The sequence below is a fragment of the Zingiber officinale genome, chromosome 1A, assembly GCF_018446385.1.
Source record: "Zingiber officinale cultivar Zhangliang chromosome 1A, Zo_v1.1, whole genome shotgun sequence".
Classification (NCBI taxonomy): Eukaryota; Viridiplantae; Streptophyta; class Magnoliopsida; order Zingiberales; family Zingiberaceae; genus Zingiber; species Zingiber officinale.
Window position 1 is genome coordinate 2,278,105 of NC_055987.1, and position 16,709 is coordinate 2,294,813.

The window sequence follows — 16,709 nt, forward strand, 5'->3', positions numbered from 1 at the left end:
TCAAGAAATCGATCAAGCGCCGAGCAAGTCTGAGTGATATCGAGTAGACGCTCGGGCGACGTGGAGCAAAGCGATCGGCGCGATCGAGCAAATGACCAAGAGCTACTGACTAGATGGCTATGAAGATTATGAGCAAGCTGCGAGAAATGATACCAAGGCAAATGACCTGATGCCGACCGAGCGACATGATGGACAACGAGTAAGCTGAATGGATAAGCGCTACTGAGTGTGCGACCGCGGAGATGCCGAACGAGGGACAAAAACATCTCTGCGAACGATGACGATAACGGGCACACAACAACGGAGATGCTGAACGGGCGATCGGAATGATGTCGATCGGACGGATAGATGCGGGGCGGGCGATGCCGCGCGTGCGACCGGAATGATGTCGATCGGTATGATAAATGTCGGGCGGACAATACCGCGCGTGTGACCGGAATGATGTCGATCGGTCGGATAAATGCCGGGCGGACGATACCGCGCGTGCGACCGGAATGATGTCGATCGGTCGGATAAATGTCGGGCGGACGATACCGCGCGTACGACCGGAATGATGTCGATCGGTCGGATAAATGCCGAGCGGACTATACCGCACGTGCGACCGGAATGATGTCGATCAGTCGGATAAATGCCGGGCGGACGATACCGCGCGTGCGACCGGAATGATGTCGATCGGTCGGATAAATGTCGGGCGGACGATACCGCGCATGCGACCGGAATGATGTCGATCGGAAGAATAGATATCTGGCCGCGACGACTGCTCGACCTCGAACGGGGGAGATAGATGATCATGAATCTGGTCCGTGACCAGTGAAGGCCGCTCAACCCCGAACGGGGGATATAGACATATGATGTGCTGGTCCGCTGAACTGGTCCGAAACCGGTGATGATCGCTTGAATATAATCCTCCCGGCCGATCGGCTCGGGGGTCTTCGCCATCGAGCCCCTGGCTCGTATATAATCCTCCCGGCTGCTCGGCTCGGGGGTCTTCGCCATCGAGCCCCTGGCTCGTATATAATCCTCCCGGCTGCTCGGCTCGGGGGCCTTCGGCTTCGAGCCCGTGGCTCGGATATAAACCTCCCGGCCGATCGGCTCGGGGGCCTTCGTCTTCGAGCCTGTGGCTCGGATATAATGGCTCGGGGCCTTCTTCGTCGAGCGCTTGGCTCGGATATTATACCTCCGGCCGAACGGCTCGGGGCCTTCTTCGTCGAGCGCTTGGCTCGGATATTATACCTCCGGCCGAACGGCTCGGGGCCTTCGTCATCGAGCGCTTGGCTCGGATACTATACCTCCGGCCGAACGGCTCGGGGCCTTCGTCTTCGAGCGCTTGGCTCGGATACTATACCTCCGGCCGAATGGCTCGGGGCCTTTGACCTCGATCGTGCCTCGAATAATATACACCTCGCCCGAACGGCTCGGGGTCTTATCGAGCCTTCGGCTCGTGTAATTTATATGCCCGGCCGAACGGCACGGGGTCTTTGCCTTCGAGCATTTGGCTCGTATAATTATACGCCCGGCCGATCGGCACGGGGTCTTCGCCATTAAGTCGGTGGCTCGGATCTTATATATTATGGAGATAGGCCACTCGGCCGATAATGCCAATTGCGTTTTTTAACATTTTGCTTCCTGCAACGCTCGGGGTCTTTGCCCGTGGCTCCGATATAAACCTCCGGCCGAACGGCTTGGGGCCGTCTTCTCGAGCCATGGCTCGGATATAAACCTCCCGGTCGAACGGCTTGGGGGCCTTCGTCTTCGAGCCTGTGGCTCGGATATAAACCTCCCGGCCGAACGGCTCGGGGGCCTTCGTCTTCGAGCCTCTAGCTCGGATATAAACCTCCCGGCCGAACGGCTCGGGGGCCTTCGTCTTCGAGCCTGTGACTCGTATATCAACCTCCCGGCCGAACGGCTCGGGGGCCTTCGTCTTCGAGCCTCTGGCTCGGATATCAACCTCCCGGCCGAATGGCTCGGGGGCCTTCATCTTCGAGCCTCTGGCTCGGATATAAACCTCCCGGCCGAACGACTCGTATATAATCCTCCCGGCCGAACGGCTCGGTGGCCTTAGCTCGAAGAACTACTACAGATCACATAACTAACCGTGAACAGATAACGGAAAGACTGACCTTGGTCATGAGGATAGCAGAACTCTCCGGCGTCGTCCATCTTCACGTTCCAGATCAGCCGCGTTCCCACAGACGGCGCCAAATTGATCCTGTCCGAACCAGGGGTCAACGAACGCTGGGGACTTGGCGCTTCCTGCTAGATCCTCGAGTGCTCCGGCGAACCTGCAACAAAACCGAGCCGGGGGGGGGGGGGTGGTGTCCCGACGACGGCCCTCCGACGCTCAAGTCAGGCAAGGGAATAGATGAAGAAAGTGGCTGCAGGATGAAGACTCGCGTACCTCCGGTGAAGAAATGGAGACCTTATATAGACCTCTCGAAGAAGCCTGGGCGCGTCAATCAAAGCAATCACCTGCTTTGACCATGCCCAGGTATGGGTCTGTCAGAAGGGCATCCATAAGGCCATACCGCTACTGTATCAACCTCTCCATGATGTGACGGCAAGATCCTCTATCGTGAAATCTTGTATACGGCATAATCATCAGACATGTCTTTGCTGACATCCCATATCCCGAGCCGAACGGATAGGCCGCTCGGCTAACTTTTGTATCCTCGCCTTTTCCCTGGCCGAACGGACCGCCCGCTCGGCCCTTCGGTTCCAGCCGGGCAGACACCCGCTCGGCCATTCAGTCTTCCTGCCTTGGCGTCGGAAACCCAAGCCTATGGCTGGGTTATCTCTGACTCCACTCGGACTTGCTCAACTGCTTAACGCGGTCATTACCCGCTTAGTCAGCCCTCCATCCGTCCTCAGGATGGGACCCTTCAGGAAGTGGGTCCCCTATTCTTACCGCCGGATCAATCCAGATGGAGGGTATTGATTTTAAAAAGATATTCTCTCTAGTTATGAAGTTTGTATTAATACATGTCATCCTAGCTATACAACATGTTTTGATATTAAATTATATCATATGGATGTAAAAATAGTTTTTCTTAATGATAATCTTGACGAGGAAATCTATATGACACGGCCATAAGGTAATATTGTTGAAGGTCAAAAGAATAGAATATTTAAACTTAAAAAGTTTATATATATAGGCTAAAACAAATGTCAAGACAATAGAATATATGATTTAATAAAGTTATTTTGTCTTATAATTTTGAAATGATTATTGAGGATCTCATCATTATATACTGATGATATGTTAATAGCTGGAAGTGACAAATATGTGATAGAAGTTAAATCGTGACTTTTATCACAATTTGATATAATAGATTTGAAAGAAATAAAACATATCTTAGGAGTAAAGATAGATCGATCAAAGAGGGTTTTGAGTTTGTCTCAAGAAACTTATATCTCTAAAATGCTATATCACTTCAACATATCAGATTGTAATATTGAAGAAATACATGTATCGAGAGGTACTGTTTTGAGTAAATATATGTATCCCAAGACTCTTGAAGAAAAAATCATATACCAGTGTCATTAGTAGTTTAATATACATTATGTTGTATATTCGTCCTTATATAAGTTATATTGTTGATTTAGTTAGACGTTTTCAGTCAAACTCAAGATCGAGATACTAGAAAATGATGAAAAAGATATTTAGATATCTTAAAAGGATAACAAATTATTGTCTTAATCTGTGTTACTAATAATCAAATATGAGTCTGAAGTACTACACAAATATAAATTGGGTGACAATTTATCTGTGCAAGAAACTGTCTGCTTAAAAAGATTCTCGAAATATCTAAATATTATTGAGGATAATGAGTCATATTATAATATATTGTGACAATCAAGTTACAATAATTTTTTCGAAATATCCCAAATATCACAATAAATACAAACATATAAAAATTAAGTATAATTTTATAAAAAATATTGTTGATAAAAAAAAGATAATTTTTTAATATATTTCTATATGTGCTATGTTTGAAGATCCTTTCACTAAGCTATTTTCACTAAGCTATTGACTAAAAAAATTTAAAACATAATTATAAATAATTATATTAATTAAAAATATTAAACATGCTCCCAACATATTATTTTTCATAAAAAAATTCGATATATTCGTATTGATATAAATAATATAATAGATAAATTTTTGATATATTTAATTCTATTGACAGAGATAGAAAAATTATTTTCTCTAAAGTAAAACTTAAGTGCTCTTAACTAGATAAATTAACTCAGATGAGTAAAAGAACAAGTCTTTTAACTCTACGAATTTATCTTAATGTAACTAGATGAATTAACAGATATTTATTAAAGAGATGAGAAAATGATCAAACAGCTCAACTTGGTTTGTTATATTTATGGCCTCGCACTTGTGAAAGAAACAATCAAAGTATACAAGCTGAATGATTAATTAATTGGTTCACTAAAAAAACGCTGAAAACGGATACACCTGTCAGGCACACCACATACAGGAGATTTTTCAAATCGCTACGACTACAATTCTGAAGGGAAAAGGCAGATCAATTGCTAAAATAAAGTGCAAAAACAAGAAAAAAAAAAACGGCAGCATAATACTGAATTGTAGCCTTGCTTAGGGTCTATCATTTCTTCTTGTCGCTAACTCCAGCAGACCTGAATAACCAAACATCGTGAGAAATTGAAGGCGGAAGCAAATATATGGCTAGTTTACAAGGAAATAATGACTCGGTATTCAAAAAAAAGGTACCATCAAATGTTACTTTAGCCACCAAATAATTTAAAGGTTCTTATAAATTTATGAAATAGCATCGCTGATTCATGAAGTCAGAATGGCTAGAATTAAAGAGTATTTTGTATCCTATAATTTGCTCAGTTAAATTTCTATGTCTGATTTGCATTTGCAGGAAGCAATAAGAAATAATTTCCAAAAAACCTTGTTGCAACCAAAAATTCTATTGCATTTTTTGGACTTTTTAAATAATCCTGACTTGAATAATTGGGGAAAAAAAATTAAGTTGAATTTAAAAACAATACTCAGTATTCAACCAAACATAGAATAATTATCGCATCATGATTTATCATGGGAACTAAACATAGAATTAATGTGTTTTGTGGATGTCCCACATCAGTTGTACATGGTTATTAAACACCTAGAAGGTTTTATCATACATACCAGATGATAGATCCATCTAACACATGGAACTACAATTATTTCTCTCAATTAGCCATTCTATTAATTGTGGTCATTAAACAATTTTAAATATGTAAAAGAATGATTTTAGCACACAAGAAGATAGGTAAAAATAAAACAATGAAATTCCGGACAAGTGGAATCAAGATTGAACCAAATACCTCATCTTCCGAAGAACATTTGCCATCTCCTCTCTTTTCTTTTTTGCCCTCTTATGTGTGCCAAGCTTTCTTTTTGCAACTTTTAGGGCTCGTTTGTCCTTCCCAACTTTCAAAAGTTCAGTGATCCTTTTCTCATATGGCGCAAAACCGGCAACCTCTCTGATCAAGCTCCTGACAAAGTGAACCCGCTTGCTAGTTTTCTGGAAAATAATTGTTTCAAATTCAACAATGCTAAAGTGCCTTAGTCAAACAAAAAATAGAATGCATCTGAGAAAGCAACATGTTGAAGGTTTAATCTAATGTAATTAGACAAGTGACATAAGACATTTCAATGGGCATCTTAACATAACCGAAAAAAAATATTGAAGGGAAAAAGTAAGAACGATCATGAATATGGAAACACATACAACATGCAAACACACAAAACCAGCTGCCAGAATTATACACTCAGAGGACTTTCAAAACATTGGGCAAATAATGAATATGACATCCAAACTGGCATAAAAAGTAATTACATGCAAATTTGGCTTACAACGGAAGGGTAGTGATAAGTATACTGATGATGACTCTGACGAGAGATAATCGCAAAGAAATTTTGAGGTGAAACCCATAGCTTGACTATCTCATATGTTCAATATGAGATAATCGTAAATTGAGACTATATTGAACTAAAACCCATAGCTTGATAGTAATACGTATACTGATGATGACTCTGACGAGAGATAATCGCAAAGAAATTTTGAGGCTCGAGTACTTCATCAATTTCCAGTTGCAAATGAAGAGGGAAAATAATTTTTAGAATATCATCAAGAGATCAAAATATCAGCTTAATAAAAAAAATGAAATTCATACCCCTTTTCTGCTTGAAGGTCGAGGAGGCAACTCCCTTCGGGTGACGATGTGCCCTTTGTTAAGCCCCACAAAGAGACCGGTCTTTGGCTGAGGAGGAGCCATTTCTACACCCGGATAGAAGTTTAATTCAACAGATGTACAAGAAAACCACGTACACAGGAAACATCGAGACGTAAAGAGGCAAAAAAAAAACAAAAAACTGGAACGGAGACGATCAGATCTCTTACCTGTGAGAACCCAAGCAGAGATGCCTACAAACCCTAGCGGCGGCACACAGAACATTAAATAGCAGGCGATTTCAAACCCTAGCGGTGGCACACGAAAGAGGGACTCGAGAGCAACGTAATTACGTCGTTGCCCTAGAGTGATTAGGAACGTTGGATCAATTGATTAAATAATGTCGAGATCTTAACACGAAATTAAAAATTTCTGTAATAACTTTTTTTAAAAAAATAATAGCTTATAGATAAAACATTGAAATTAAATAATAAAAAACGTAAAAAATATATAGTTTTAAAAATTATTTTGTAAATTTTATTAAATCAATTTAATTAATTTTATTAAATCAATTTTATTAAATTATTTTTTACAGGATATACAAGTTGAGTCAACCTCCTGCTAATCCAGATCCAGTTCTAATCCCACTAGATACTATTCATATCAAACTAAATCCGATTGAATCTCGACTCGATTGTCATTCTTATGTTCCATTTAGGCATAGTATTAAAGCACCATTTTGTGATTCGTATTAGGATTTTGTTACTAGAGGGGTTGTTTCTCTTCCCTCGAGACTTTGTGAAAAAGTATTCTTTGACCACAATAAGGTAAGTGGACAAAAGCATGCTCGGAGATCTAAGGTCTCTTCCCGAAGGGGACTAGATGAGAATGTCGGTCATGATCGATCAAATCCAAATCCGCAATAGGCATTTCGAATAATTTTATCTGAAAACTGAGTAAATGAGCGGCCGATGAGGAGGCAGGACTTAGAGTTGGAAATTATGAGTCTATGCACATCATAAAAAGAGCAAAAAAGAATATTAAAACAAGAACCAAGGAGTTAGTCTTTAGAGCAACCACAGTGGGAGCTCTTTCCGAACTCCCACTGTGACATGGACTGAGTGAAAAACCTCCCTCCCATAGTGGAGGGAGGTTTTTTTGATTAAAATGAAGAAGCGGCTCTGCCGCTGCAGAGCCGCTTCTTCGTCTTTTAATTTTTTTTTATTTTTTTAATAATTAAAAAAAATCAAAAAGTCTGGTACCTACTTCTCATTTCAGTGAGCACAACCGTTGAGCAACGACTAATTTTTAGTCGTTGTTCAATGGTTATAATTAAAATTTTTTAATATATTTTTTTTATAAATACATGATCGATTTCATATAATTAAAATTTAATTATATAAAATGTAAATATGAAGAAGAGATAGTGAAATATATATAATGAAAAGTGTGGGATTCATGAAGAAAGTTGTTGAGAGATTTTTTGATAGTGAAAAGAGGTATGGAATTTTTAACTTTTGATGTGGCACAGATGTGACAACGAAGAAACTTACAGTAGGATTTAATCATTGTGGATGCTCTCAGTGCACGAACTGTTGAAGTGACCTATTACTGATGGTTTGTTATGGCTGAATCCCACGAACTGTTGAAGTGACCTATTACTAAATACCAAGATGAATTTTGGCGATTGACACATGAAGGAACAGTAGTTGGACTGGTGTTTTAAGGAATTAGATGCTGAACTTTTTTTCCTTTCGTTTTTAGAATTTGGTCACGACTAGAATGCAACAATAGTTTCTGCATTACTTAGCTTGAAGTATGATGAATTTACTAAATCACATTCAATTCAAAGGAAGTTAGGATTTAGCTAAGAGATTCGATATTAGTTATCGTATAAGTCTCTTGATGAGGTCTGTAAGTTGTTACCGATTGGGATTAGTTGGCTGGGATCCTAGAACAAGAGGCTTTCATTTCCTTGGCTAATGCTAGCAGAGGCGTGCTATTATACAGCAACACACAGCAGGCTTTGGGTTTGCCTGCATTAGTGAGAATTTTAGTGCTGTAGTTCAACAGGAATGGGGGTTGAAATTTATTTGACTATGAGTTCTCATGATCAGGTGATTTTGAGTTTTACTGGTGTTTTGATGTATGAATTAGGAAGCTCAAAAAACATATTTTCATTTCTTTGCCATCTCTTTTAAATGGCAGATACATTTCATTGGATATTCCATTTGCTTTTGATCGATACATATTTGCTTTTGACACTTATTGGATTTCATTTTTAGTCAACTATTTGTTAGACTTTTTACATGTCAGCATCTTTCGGAATTTCATCAATGTCAACCCTCATTAGACTTTTCATCTGCCAATTACTTATTGGACTTCTTCATTATCAAATGTGTAGTCAATCTCAACTTATTCACACTTCATCCAAATAGAGTTGATGCGAGTGTAGCACTGCTTAGAGCATTCTGACCAACGTGTAGTTGATTTATAATCTATCTTCATTCAAGTAATAGTAAAAGATTGAGAAGAAGACAACAACAAATACATAAATAAAAATTACGGATAGCTCAAAATACCTGTCGCGGATATAAATTTGATCAATCATGGTCGACATTCTCATCTGGTCCTCTTCAGGAGCAGACCCTAGATCTTTGAGCATGCTCTCATCCATCGCTTTGCTGTCATATTGCCGTCGCCGAACACTTCTCCACAAAGTCTTGAGGGAAAGGGAACAAAGCCTCCAGTATGCGGACTGCAAGAAGGTACTTTAATACTACGCTCGTATGGTACAAGAGAATGAGAATCGGGTTGAGATCTATATGAGCAATGTCAAGTGGGATCAGGCTCGGATCCGGATTGCATTTGCAGGATAAATAGAGGGACGTTGATTCAACCTGCATGTCATGTAAAAAATAAAGGCATGTCATCAAAATTAAACATTTTTCTCCATTTTTTATCAAGATTGAACCTTGATCGGTTGATTGATTCTAACAATTCTACTATAGGATGATCAATTATCCTTGGGCGGCTTGTCCTACTAGATGGAGCTGCTCAACTTTGACTCGTCATTGCGCTAGATTTCTCTTTGTTTACTCTGTGCGGCATATAAAAGTTGATAGTAAATTAATTGGAATAGAGAAATAAAGTTAGTTATAATCTTATTATCTTACTAATTTAGTAAGATGTTGACATTTTACTAACTAATTTTAGTAAAATTTAAAATAAAATTATATTAATATTTTTTCCTTTTTATAGTTAAAAATAATTTAAAATTTTAATAATATTTTTTTGATTATTTTTTATATTAAAAAATATACACTATTATAATTTTCTTTAATTCCCACATTTTAAAATTAACTTTTTTTTATGAGCGAAAATTTACTACTGTAGTTTACTATTGAAATTCTTGAGCGTTTTGTACTAACTTCTTGGGTTCTAATATACTTTGACATGAAGCGACTACAAAGCAGTGGAAATGTCCAATTAAAATTGCGACCCAATGATATAAGAATGCAAAGGGGAGCAGATCTTTTGGTCTATACAAATAAATTACTCGTAATTATGATCAGATTGTAATCGTGATCTAATCGCAATTGATTACGATCGCTTCCTAGATTCGTCCCCACCAAATTATAATTTGTTCGGAATGGGTAGCCAGAGACTACCCCACATTCAGCACTCGACAATCTAAACGCTTGTCCACTTCTAATGGCATCTAGACGGCTTCCGACCGTCCCCTCCTCCAAATTATAATCTAATAAGGACGGTGACACAAGAAAAAATCATAACCAATTACAACCAAAAATTATAATCACGATTCAATCATAATTATAAATGGTCCATTCTTAGGTCCATTTTTTATTTTATGAACGAGATCTGTTTTTTTTTTTTTTGGAATGTTAGTTCTTGCAAAGGCGTGAGGGTAGGAGTTAAAAGCACATTTCTTTTGTTTTGTATTCACAAAAGTCTAAAATTAATCCGTATATTTATTAGAAAACACATTTTATTTTAGAGAAAAATAAAGAAGGGCTATAAAATAAAAAGGAGCCCTTATTAATTATTATCCTTTTCTTTTAATGATGTTTGTTTTATTTTTTAAAATTAAAACAACACCGTCTGATCGACGCTGGGACACAGAGACACGGTATTTTCGGGACAGAGGATCTCTTATCCAGTTCGAGTAGATCAGCAGAGCACTCAGACGAGGAGGATTCTTTCGGAGAGATGGCTGCCGGTCTGCAGATTAATTAAAGCAAAATATAGTTCTTGAAATTCATGAAATTATCAATTATAAACAGATTAGTCAACAAGATATAAATAACTGAAGGGGAAAATACAAAAAGTATTCACAATGAATTCATTGATTAATCTGATTTTAGGTCTCAAGTTTATACTTTTATACTGTCAAAATAAAATCTTGTTTGCAAAGCTAACAGGTGTCCCATTAAACTTCACTATTAAGACAAACTTTAGAAGCAACGGAGAAAGAATTTCCAACTAGTAAAACGAGGCACAATTGAAGACTAAGGTTCAAGGCCAAGTTATATCCAAAAATAATAGAAGCCATAAAGCACAATTCAGAAAACTAGAAAAGTCATTCAAAAAAGTCCACATCACAATTAGCAGAAAAACAAATAAGCAAGTTTAGCACACAGAAGATGGCTACCGATTGACCAAACTGCATCATCCATATATTTGCATATTATGACTGAACTATATCTAATGGACTAAAATTCAATAAATCCATTAACCCCAGCAAATATGTTATCAGCTGTCCATATTTGACTGTTTATTGGATTCTTGATATTCAAAAAATAGATTCTGTGGTTACATCTAAGAAACTGAGGGTATTAATGAAACTGAAAAACACACCTCTTTTATGCTAATGCTGGCAGATACAACTCCAACACAAAAAGACTGAAATTATATCTAGATTTCACTCCAGTAGCATAGTGTTTTCCTACTTTTTCTTTTTGTTTCTAGGCATGTGTGATTAGTGATTATAGAAAGTATTTTTGTTTCCTAAGTTACATGTGTAATCAGTGCTTCTATAAAGTAATTATGTTGATAAGAATATGAATGATAATGTAGTTACAAGTATTTAGAACCATAGCGAGTTTGATAAATGAATTGTGTATAATTGATTTACATCAAGAGTCAGCTCAGCACCCATGTTTTTCACATTATCTAATATAATGTCACTTGTTGCATATTATTTCAGATGGTATTTTGCTAATTGGTCATAATGCAAAAAAGGAACTTCTAAGTAAAATAAATTGAATATATGAAATGTAGTTGCAAAAAATAAGAAAATGATTGAAAGAATGATTAAGATGAATGAATATAGAATTCCTATAACATAGAGCTTTTAGATATCTTAAATCTATTAGTCATCAAGGAAATATCGATCAAGATAACATTACGAGAATAAAGAATGATTGAAAAGAAGAAAACGTTTTAGAGTTTTTTGTGATCATTGTATACCCTTAGCCTAAAAATAAAAAGTTCATAAGACAGATATAAGCATACTTCATTATCTGTGATACAGAAAATCTGCTCTGCACTTTATAGTTTCAATACAGTTTTAAAAAGAAAAAAAAAAGCTGAGAGTGATTAGATATAGATTCAATATATGATAAAAGGAGCGGGAAATAAAGATGGTATGAACACGCTCAATGACTAAATTTTATAGTTAGTGAAGATCAGTAAAAGTGAAAGGTGTAAGGGATGAAGGGATACACTGAGAACTTGATTTAATATATGAAAATTCATTTAATTAATTTAAATATCATTATCCATAGATCTCAACAGAGGGATGACGATGATTGAGATCTCAGAACTCCAATCATTTGACAGTTCAAAAAATATGTGAAATAACACCAGAATTTTAAAAGCTTATCTAATATGCTTTCACTCTTGATTTGAAAAAGAAACAACGAAAGAAAAAAGAAGCAAAAGTTACTATAGAAAATTCTTTTTTTTTTTCTGAGGAATGAAATGTTAAACTTTACATACTTTCATGGATAGTATGTGCAAGTTTTTTAGACTAATCAATTAGATGTCTAGATGTATATATATTTGATTTTTCATATATGCACACACATAACCAAATAATCTTGAAATTCACAACCAGTGAAATTTCTTGAAAAAACTTATAAACCAAAATTCAACTACTTAGATCGACAAAAATTAAATAATATATGGTCTGTTTAGTAGATTAGAAATTGTGCATACAATGGATTTGCTCCTAAAGGAAACATACAAACAACCAAATAAAGGAGTAAGCCATTTGCTGCATGGATCGATCAACAAAAAGTAGCAACACAATGGAAAGAATTAACAATAACTAAACAATCCTTATGAGCCCATCGTCTACTAAAGCATGCTCATTAGCACACATCCTTATTTGAATACAATATGCATGACTGGAAAGCTTATACTGAAAACAAAAACCAATAACAGCTAACCGATACATCTAATGCGACAGAAAAAAACGAGTATTTAGAAAATCTGATACCAAATATGAGAATTCAAAAAAAAAAAAAAATGCTACTCACCTCCAAGCTTCCTAGAATTTGTGATAAGATCCTTTAATGGATCTATTCAAATAAATCCTTTAACTTTATTTCCTTTTTAAAATAAGTTTTAGACTTTTTCTTTTTTCTTCTATATAAGTTTTAATAAGACATTTTCTTTTGAAAATGTATTTTTATTTTATTTTTCTTTTATACCTTTTCTTTTGAAAAGGTAGTTTAGGTCTCTATTTAAAGAGACGTTATGTAATTATGGAAACAAGTAATTTCCCTTTTAATTAATCAATTTCGTTTGATTATTGGGGCCGATCCCCTCGAAGCGATCACCCTATCCCCTTTTCCCTTTCTCTTTCGATTTTTTCACGTGATAGGCCCCTGGGTTCCTATCAACTTGGTATCAGAGCAGTTCACTTCATCTTTGCCCTATAGTATCTTGCAGCAACTTCAACAAGCGCATGGTCTTAACCCGACTTCAAGAGAAGAAAATTCACTCTGACATGACGACTGGAGGATCTCATCCTGACGCCAAATGGGCTTTGGAATTTGAAGCTAAGCACGAGACAAGGATGGATAAACTCGAAAAAACTATGGCATCGTTGGTCACGATAGTGCAAGAATTGAAGGATCGTTTAGAAGTAGATTCCAGTTCAAGCATACTAATCAAAAAGGGAAAAAATCAGCAGTCTCGACAACAACAATATGACCAAGGTGCAAACTCAAATGAAGATCGAGAGCACAACTATCCACGTATGAAGGTGGAATTTCCTCGCTGGGAGAACAACGATCCGATTGGATGGATTTCAAGGGCTGAAAAATATTTCTGCTTCCACAGCACATCGGACAATGCAAAGGTAGAACTAGCATCTATAAACCTCGAAGGCGATGCCATCCAATGGTATGACTGGCTTGAAGCATGCCATGGACCTCCAAAATGGGAGGAATTCAAAGAAGAACTCATCAATCGATTTGGTCCCTCCGGTTATGAGAATGTTGATGGAGAATTGGCCAAAATTCAACAGACTTCAACCGTACTAGAGTACCAAGGACGATTCGAGAGACTCTCTAATCGAACTCGTGATTGGTCAGAAAAGCAACTATTGGACACTTTTATTGAAGGACTTCGCCTTGATATATGACAAGAAGTAAAAATGAATCAACCCCGCACCATGAAGGCTGCCTTATCCTTTGCACGACTACAAGAAGAGAAGATCAATGAAGAAGGAAGAAGAAATAACAAGGTAATTCGTGAAAACCCATCACATTATTCAACACCTCGTAGATTGACAAAAGAAGAGATCAAGGAAAGGATGGCAAAGGAATTATGCTGGCATTGCGATGAAAAGTGGCACCGTGGTCATCAATGCAAGCAAAAAAGGATACTGATGATTGAACCAATAGAGAACTCTGAGGAAGAAGATGATTTCGATGAAGGTGAAACACAAGATAATATCAACGAAGTACAGTATGATTCAATGGCAATATCAGTTCATGCCTTAGAAGGACTACAAACTCCGCAAACGATGAAGGTAAAAGGATTCATTAAAAAACAACCAGTAATGATACTTATAGATTCAGGAAGCACCAACAATTTTCTAGACTCAACCTTGGCAAGCAGGCTTAAACAAAAAATAGAGCAAGCATCTACATTTGATGTTAAGGTGGCAGATGGAAGATCACTTACAAGTCCAGGAAAGTGCAATAGCATTAAAATTTTCTTACCCAATTATGAATTAATAACAGATCTCTTTCTTCTTCCCCTAGATGGATGTGATGTTGTACTTAGAGCACAATGGTTGAAAACATTAGGAGATATAATATGGAATTTCTCTCAACTAACAATGCGCTTCCAAGATCAAGGAAAAGAAGTTTGCATCAGAGGCAAGAAACAAGATACTATCACACCAATCAGTAGTTATCAGGCAGAGCAGTTATTAAAGAAAGATTGCTCTATTTTTCTCATGCAACTCTCTATCAAAAAAGATCCTAAAGCAAATGTTAGGCCTTATCGCTACCCTTACATACAGGGGGAAATTGAGAAGATTGTACAAGAGATGCTTCAGGCTGGTATCGTTCGCCCAAGTATAATTCCATATTCTTCTCTAGTATTGCTTGTACAAAAGAAAGACAAAAATTGGCGAATATGTATAGATTACCCGACACTCAATAAAATTATAATGAAAGACAAGTACCTCATCCCCATCATTGATGAACTACTTGAATTAGGAGGTTCCTCATTATTCTCAAAGTTGAATCCTCGCTCAGGCTTCCATCAGATAAGAATCCATCAGCCAAACATTCCAAAAACAACCTTTTAGACTCATGATGGTCATTATGAATTTTTAGTCATGCCTTTCGGTTTAATTAATGCACCTTCTACATTCCAAAGTTTGCTGAATGATATCTTCAGGTTTTACCTCCATCAGTTTGTTTTGAATTTCTTTGATGACAACCTTGTTTATAGTTCATCATTCGAAGATCATTTGCATCACCTTTATAAAGTACTCACTCTTTTGCGTGAGCATTCGCTTTATGTGAAAAGAGCTAAGTGCAGCTTTGGGACAACTAATGTGGAATACCTTGGTCATATTGTAAGCCAAAACGGAGTAGCTACTGATCCCTCAAAGGTGCTAGTTTCAAAGAGTATCAAGGCATTACGTGATGTTCTGGGTCTCACAGATGCATTTAGATGGTGTCTTGAAGCAAAAAAGATATTCCAGAATTTAAAGGAGGTTATGATGACAACACTAGTTCTTGCACTACCTAATAAGCAATTTGTTATTGAACCTGATGCATCCGAAGTTAGAATCGGAGCAGTACTTATAAATTATATGATACCATTCAAGAAAATGTTCCAGAGTTTATTGCTAAACAACCTTGAGGACAAGGTTGTTTTGAAGGGCGGTGGAATGATAAGATCCTTTAATGGGTTTATTCAAATAAATCCTTTAACTTTATTTCTTTTTTAAAATAAGTTTTAGACTTTTTCTTTTTTCTTCTATATAAGTTTTAATAAGACATTTTCTTTTGAGAATGTATTTTTATTTTATTTTTCTTTTATACCTTTTCTTTTGAAAAGGTAGTTTAGGTCTCTATTTAACGAGACGTTATGTAATTATGGAAACAAGTAATTTCCCTTTTAATTAATCAATTTCGTTTGATTATTGGAGGCCGATCCCCTTGAAGCGATCACCCTATCCCCTTTTCCCATTCTCTTTCGATTTTTTCACGTGATAGGCCCCGGGTTCCTATCAATTTGAACCTTTCCTGTAGAGACTAGAGACTTCTTTGTCTCTGTGTCTGCTCGCATTTCGAACACTATGATGATGAAGAAGGTGGACAAAAGAGAAGAATGAAACATATTCGTTATACGACATACAGTCCTGTTACCCTCGAAGAAATCAGCGATAGAGGAACCAATCATCCTATGAAGCGCAAGCAACAGAGCCGGTAACATCTGATACAACAGAGAACCAGAGTAAGAAAGAAGCGGGGGAGAATACAATTGAAACCATAATTGATAAACCCTAGAAAATTATGTATCACAAATCCTTGCCCTAATCAACAAACCTGTGAACCCTTGCACTAATTGATCCGGTTATACATACAATTCGCTGTAGCATCTGGAGGGAAGAATCAAAAACTGGAACTGCTCCGCCGATCGGTTCTGTGAATCGCCTAAACCCCTCCACCTCCCCATCCCAGCGAGTCAAGGTCGAAGAGGAGAATCGATTCTAAAACAGTCGATTCCTCGACGTAATACTCCTCGATCCGCTGCGTATCAACTGAAGAACCGGGCAGAGAGGGAGGTGGAGACGACAGATCGATTCATCGGGACGGGACTCCGGCCGATTCGAGCCGGGCGGACGGCGCACAGCGAACCGCCTGTGAGAAGGGAAGCAACCGGAACATTCGGTTCTTCCACCGAGAACCGGTTCAACGGAATTTTTGACCCGTAAACAAGGATTGGGCCGTGCT

At 37.8% G+C, this 16,709-nt stretch overlaps 1 protein-coding gene and 1 long non-coding RNA gene across 2 annotated transcripts; both read right to left on the bottom strand.

Moving 5' to 3' along the window:
• Window positions 1–4,419: 4,419 nt before the first annotated feature.
• LOC122015366 (60S ribosomal protein L36-3-like) lies at window positions 4,420–6,558 on the bottom strand. The gene is made up of 4 exons (XM_042572225.1): window positions 6,426–6,558; window positions 6,199–6,302; window positions 5,347–5,546; window positions 4,420–4,647 (listed from the first exon to the last, which is right to left on the bottom strand). Exons 1-4 carry the CDS (start codon window positions 6,478–6,480, stop codon window positions 4,617–4,619), a joined length of 390 nt encoding a protein of 129 aa, XP_042428159.1. The 5' UTR covers window positions 6,481–6,558; the 3' UTR covers window positions 4,420–4,616.
• Window positions 6,559–10,090: 3,532 nt separating this feature from the next.
• Window positions 10,091–16,688, bottom strand: LOC122015414. The gene is made up of 3 exons (XR_006120886.1): window positions 16,302–16,688; window positions 16,111–16,188; window positions 10,091–10,437 (listed from the first exon to the last, which is right to left on the bottom strand). It is a non-coding gene; the product is annotated as an uncharacterized LOC122015414 (long non-coding RNA).
• Window positions 16,689–16,709: the final 21 nt, after the last annotated feature.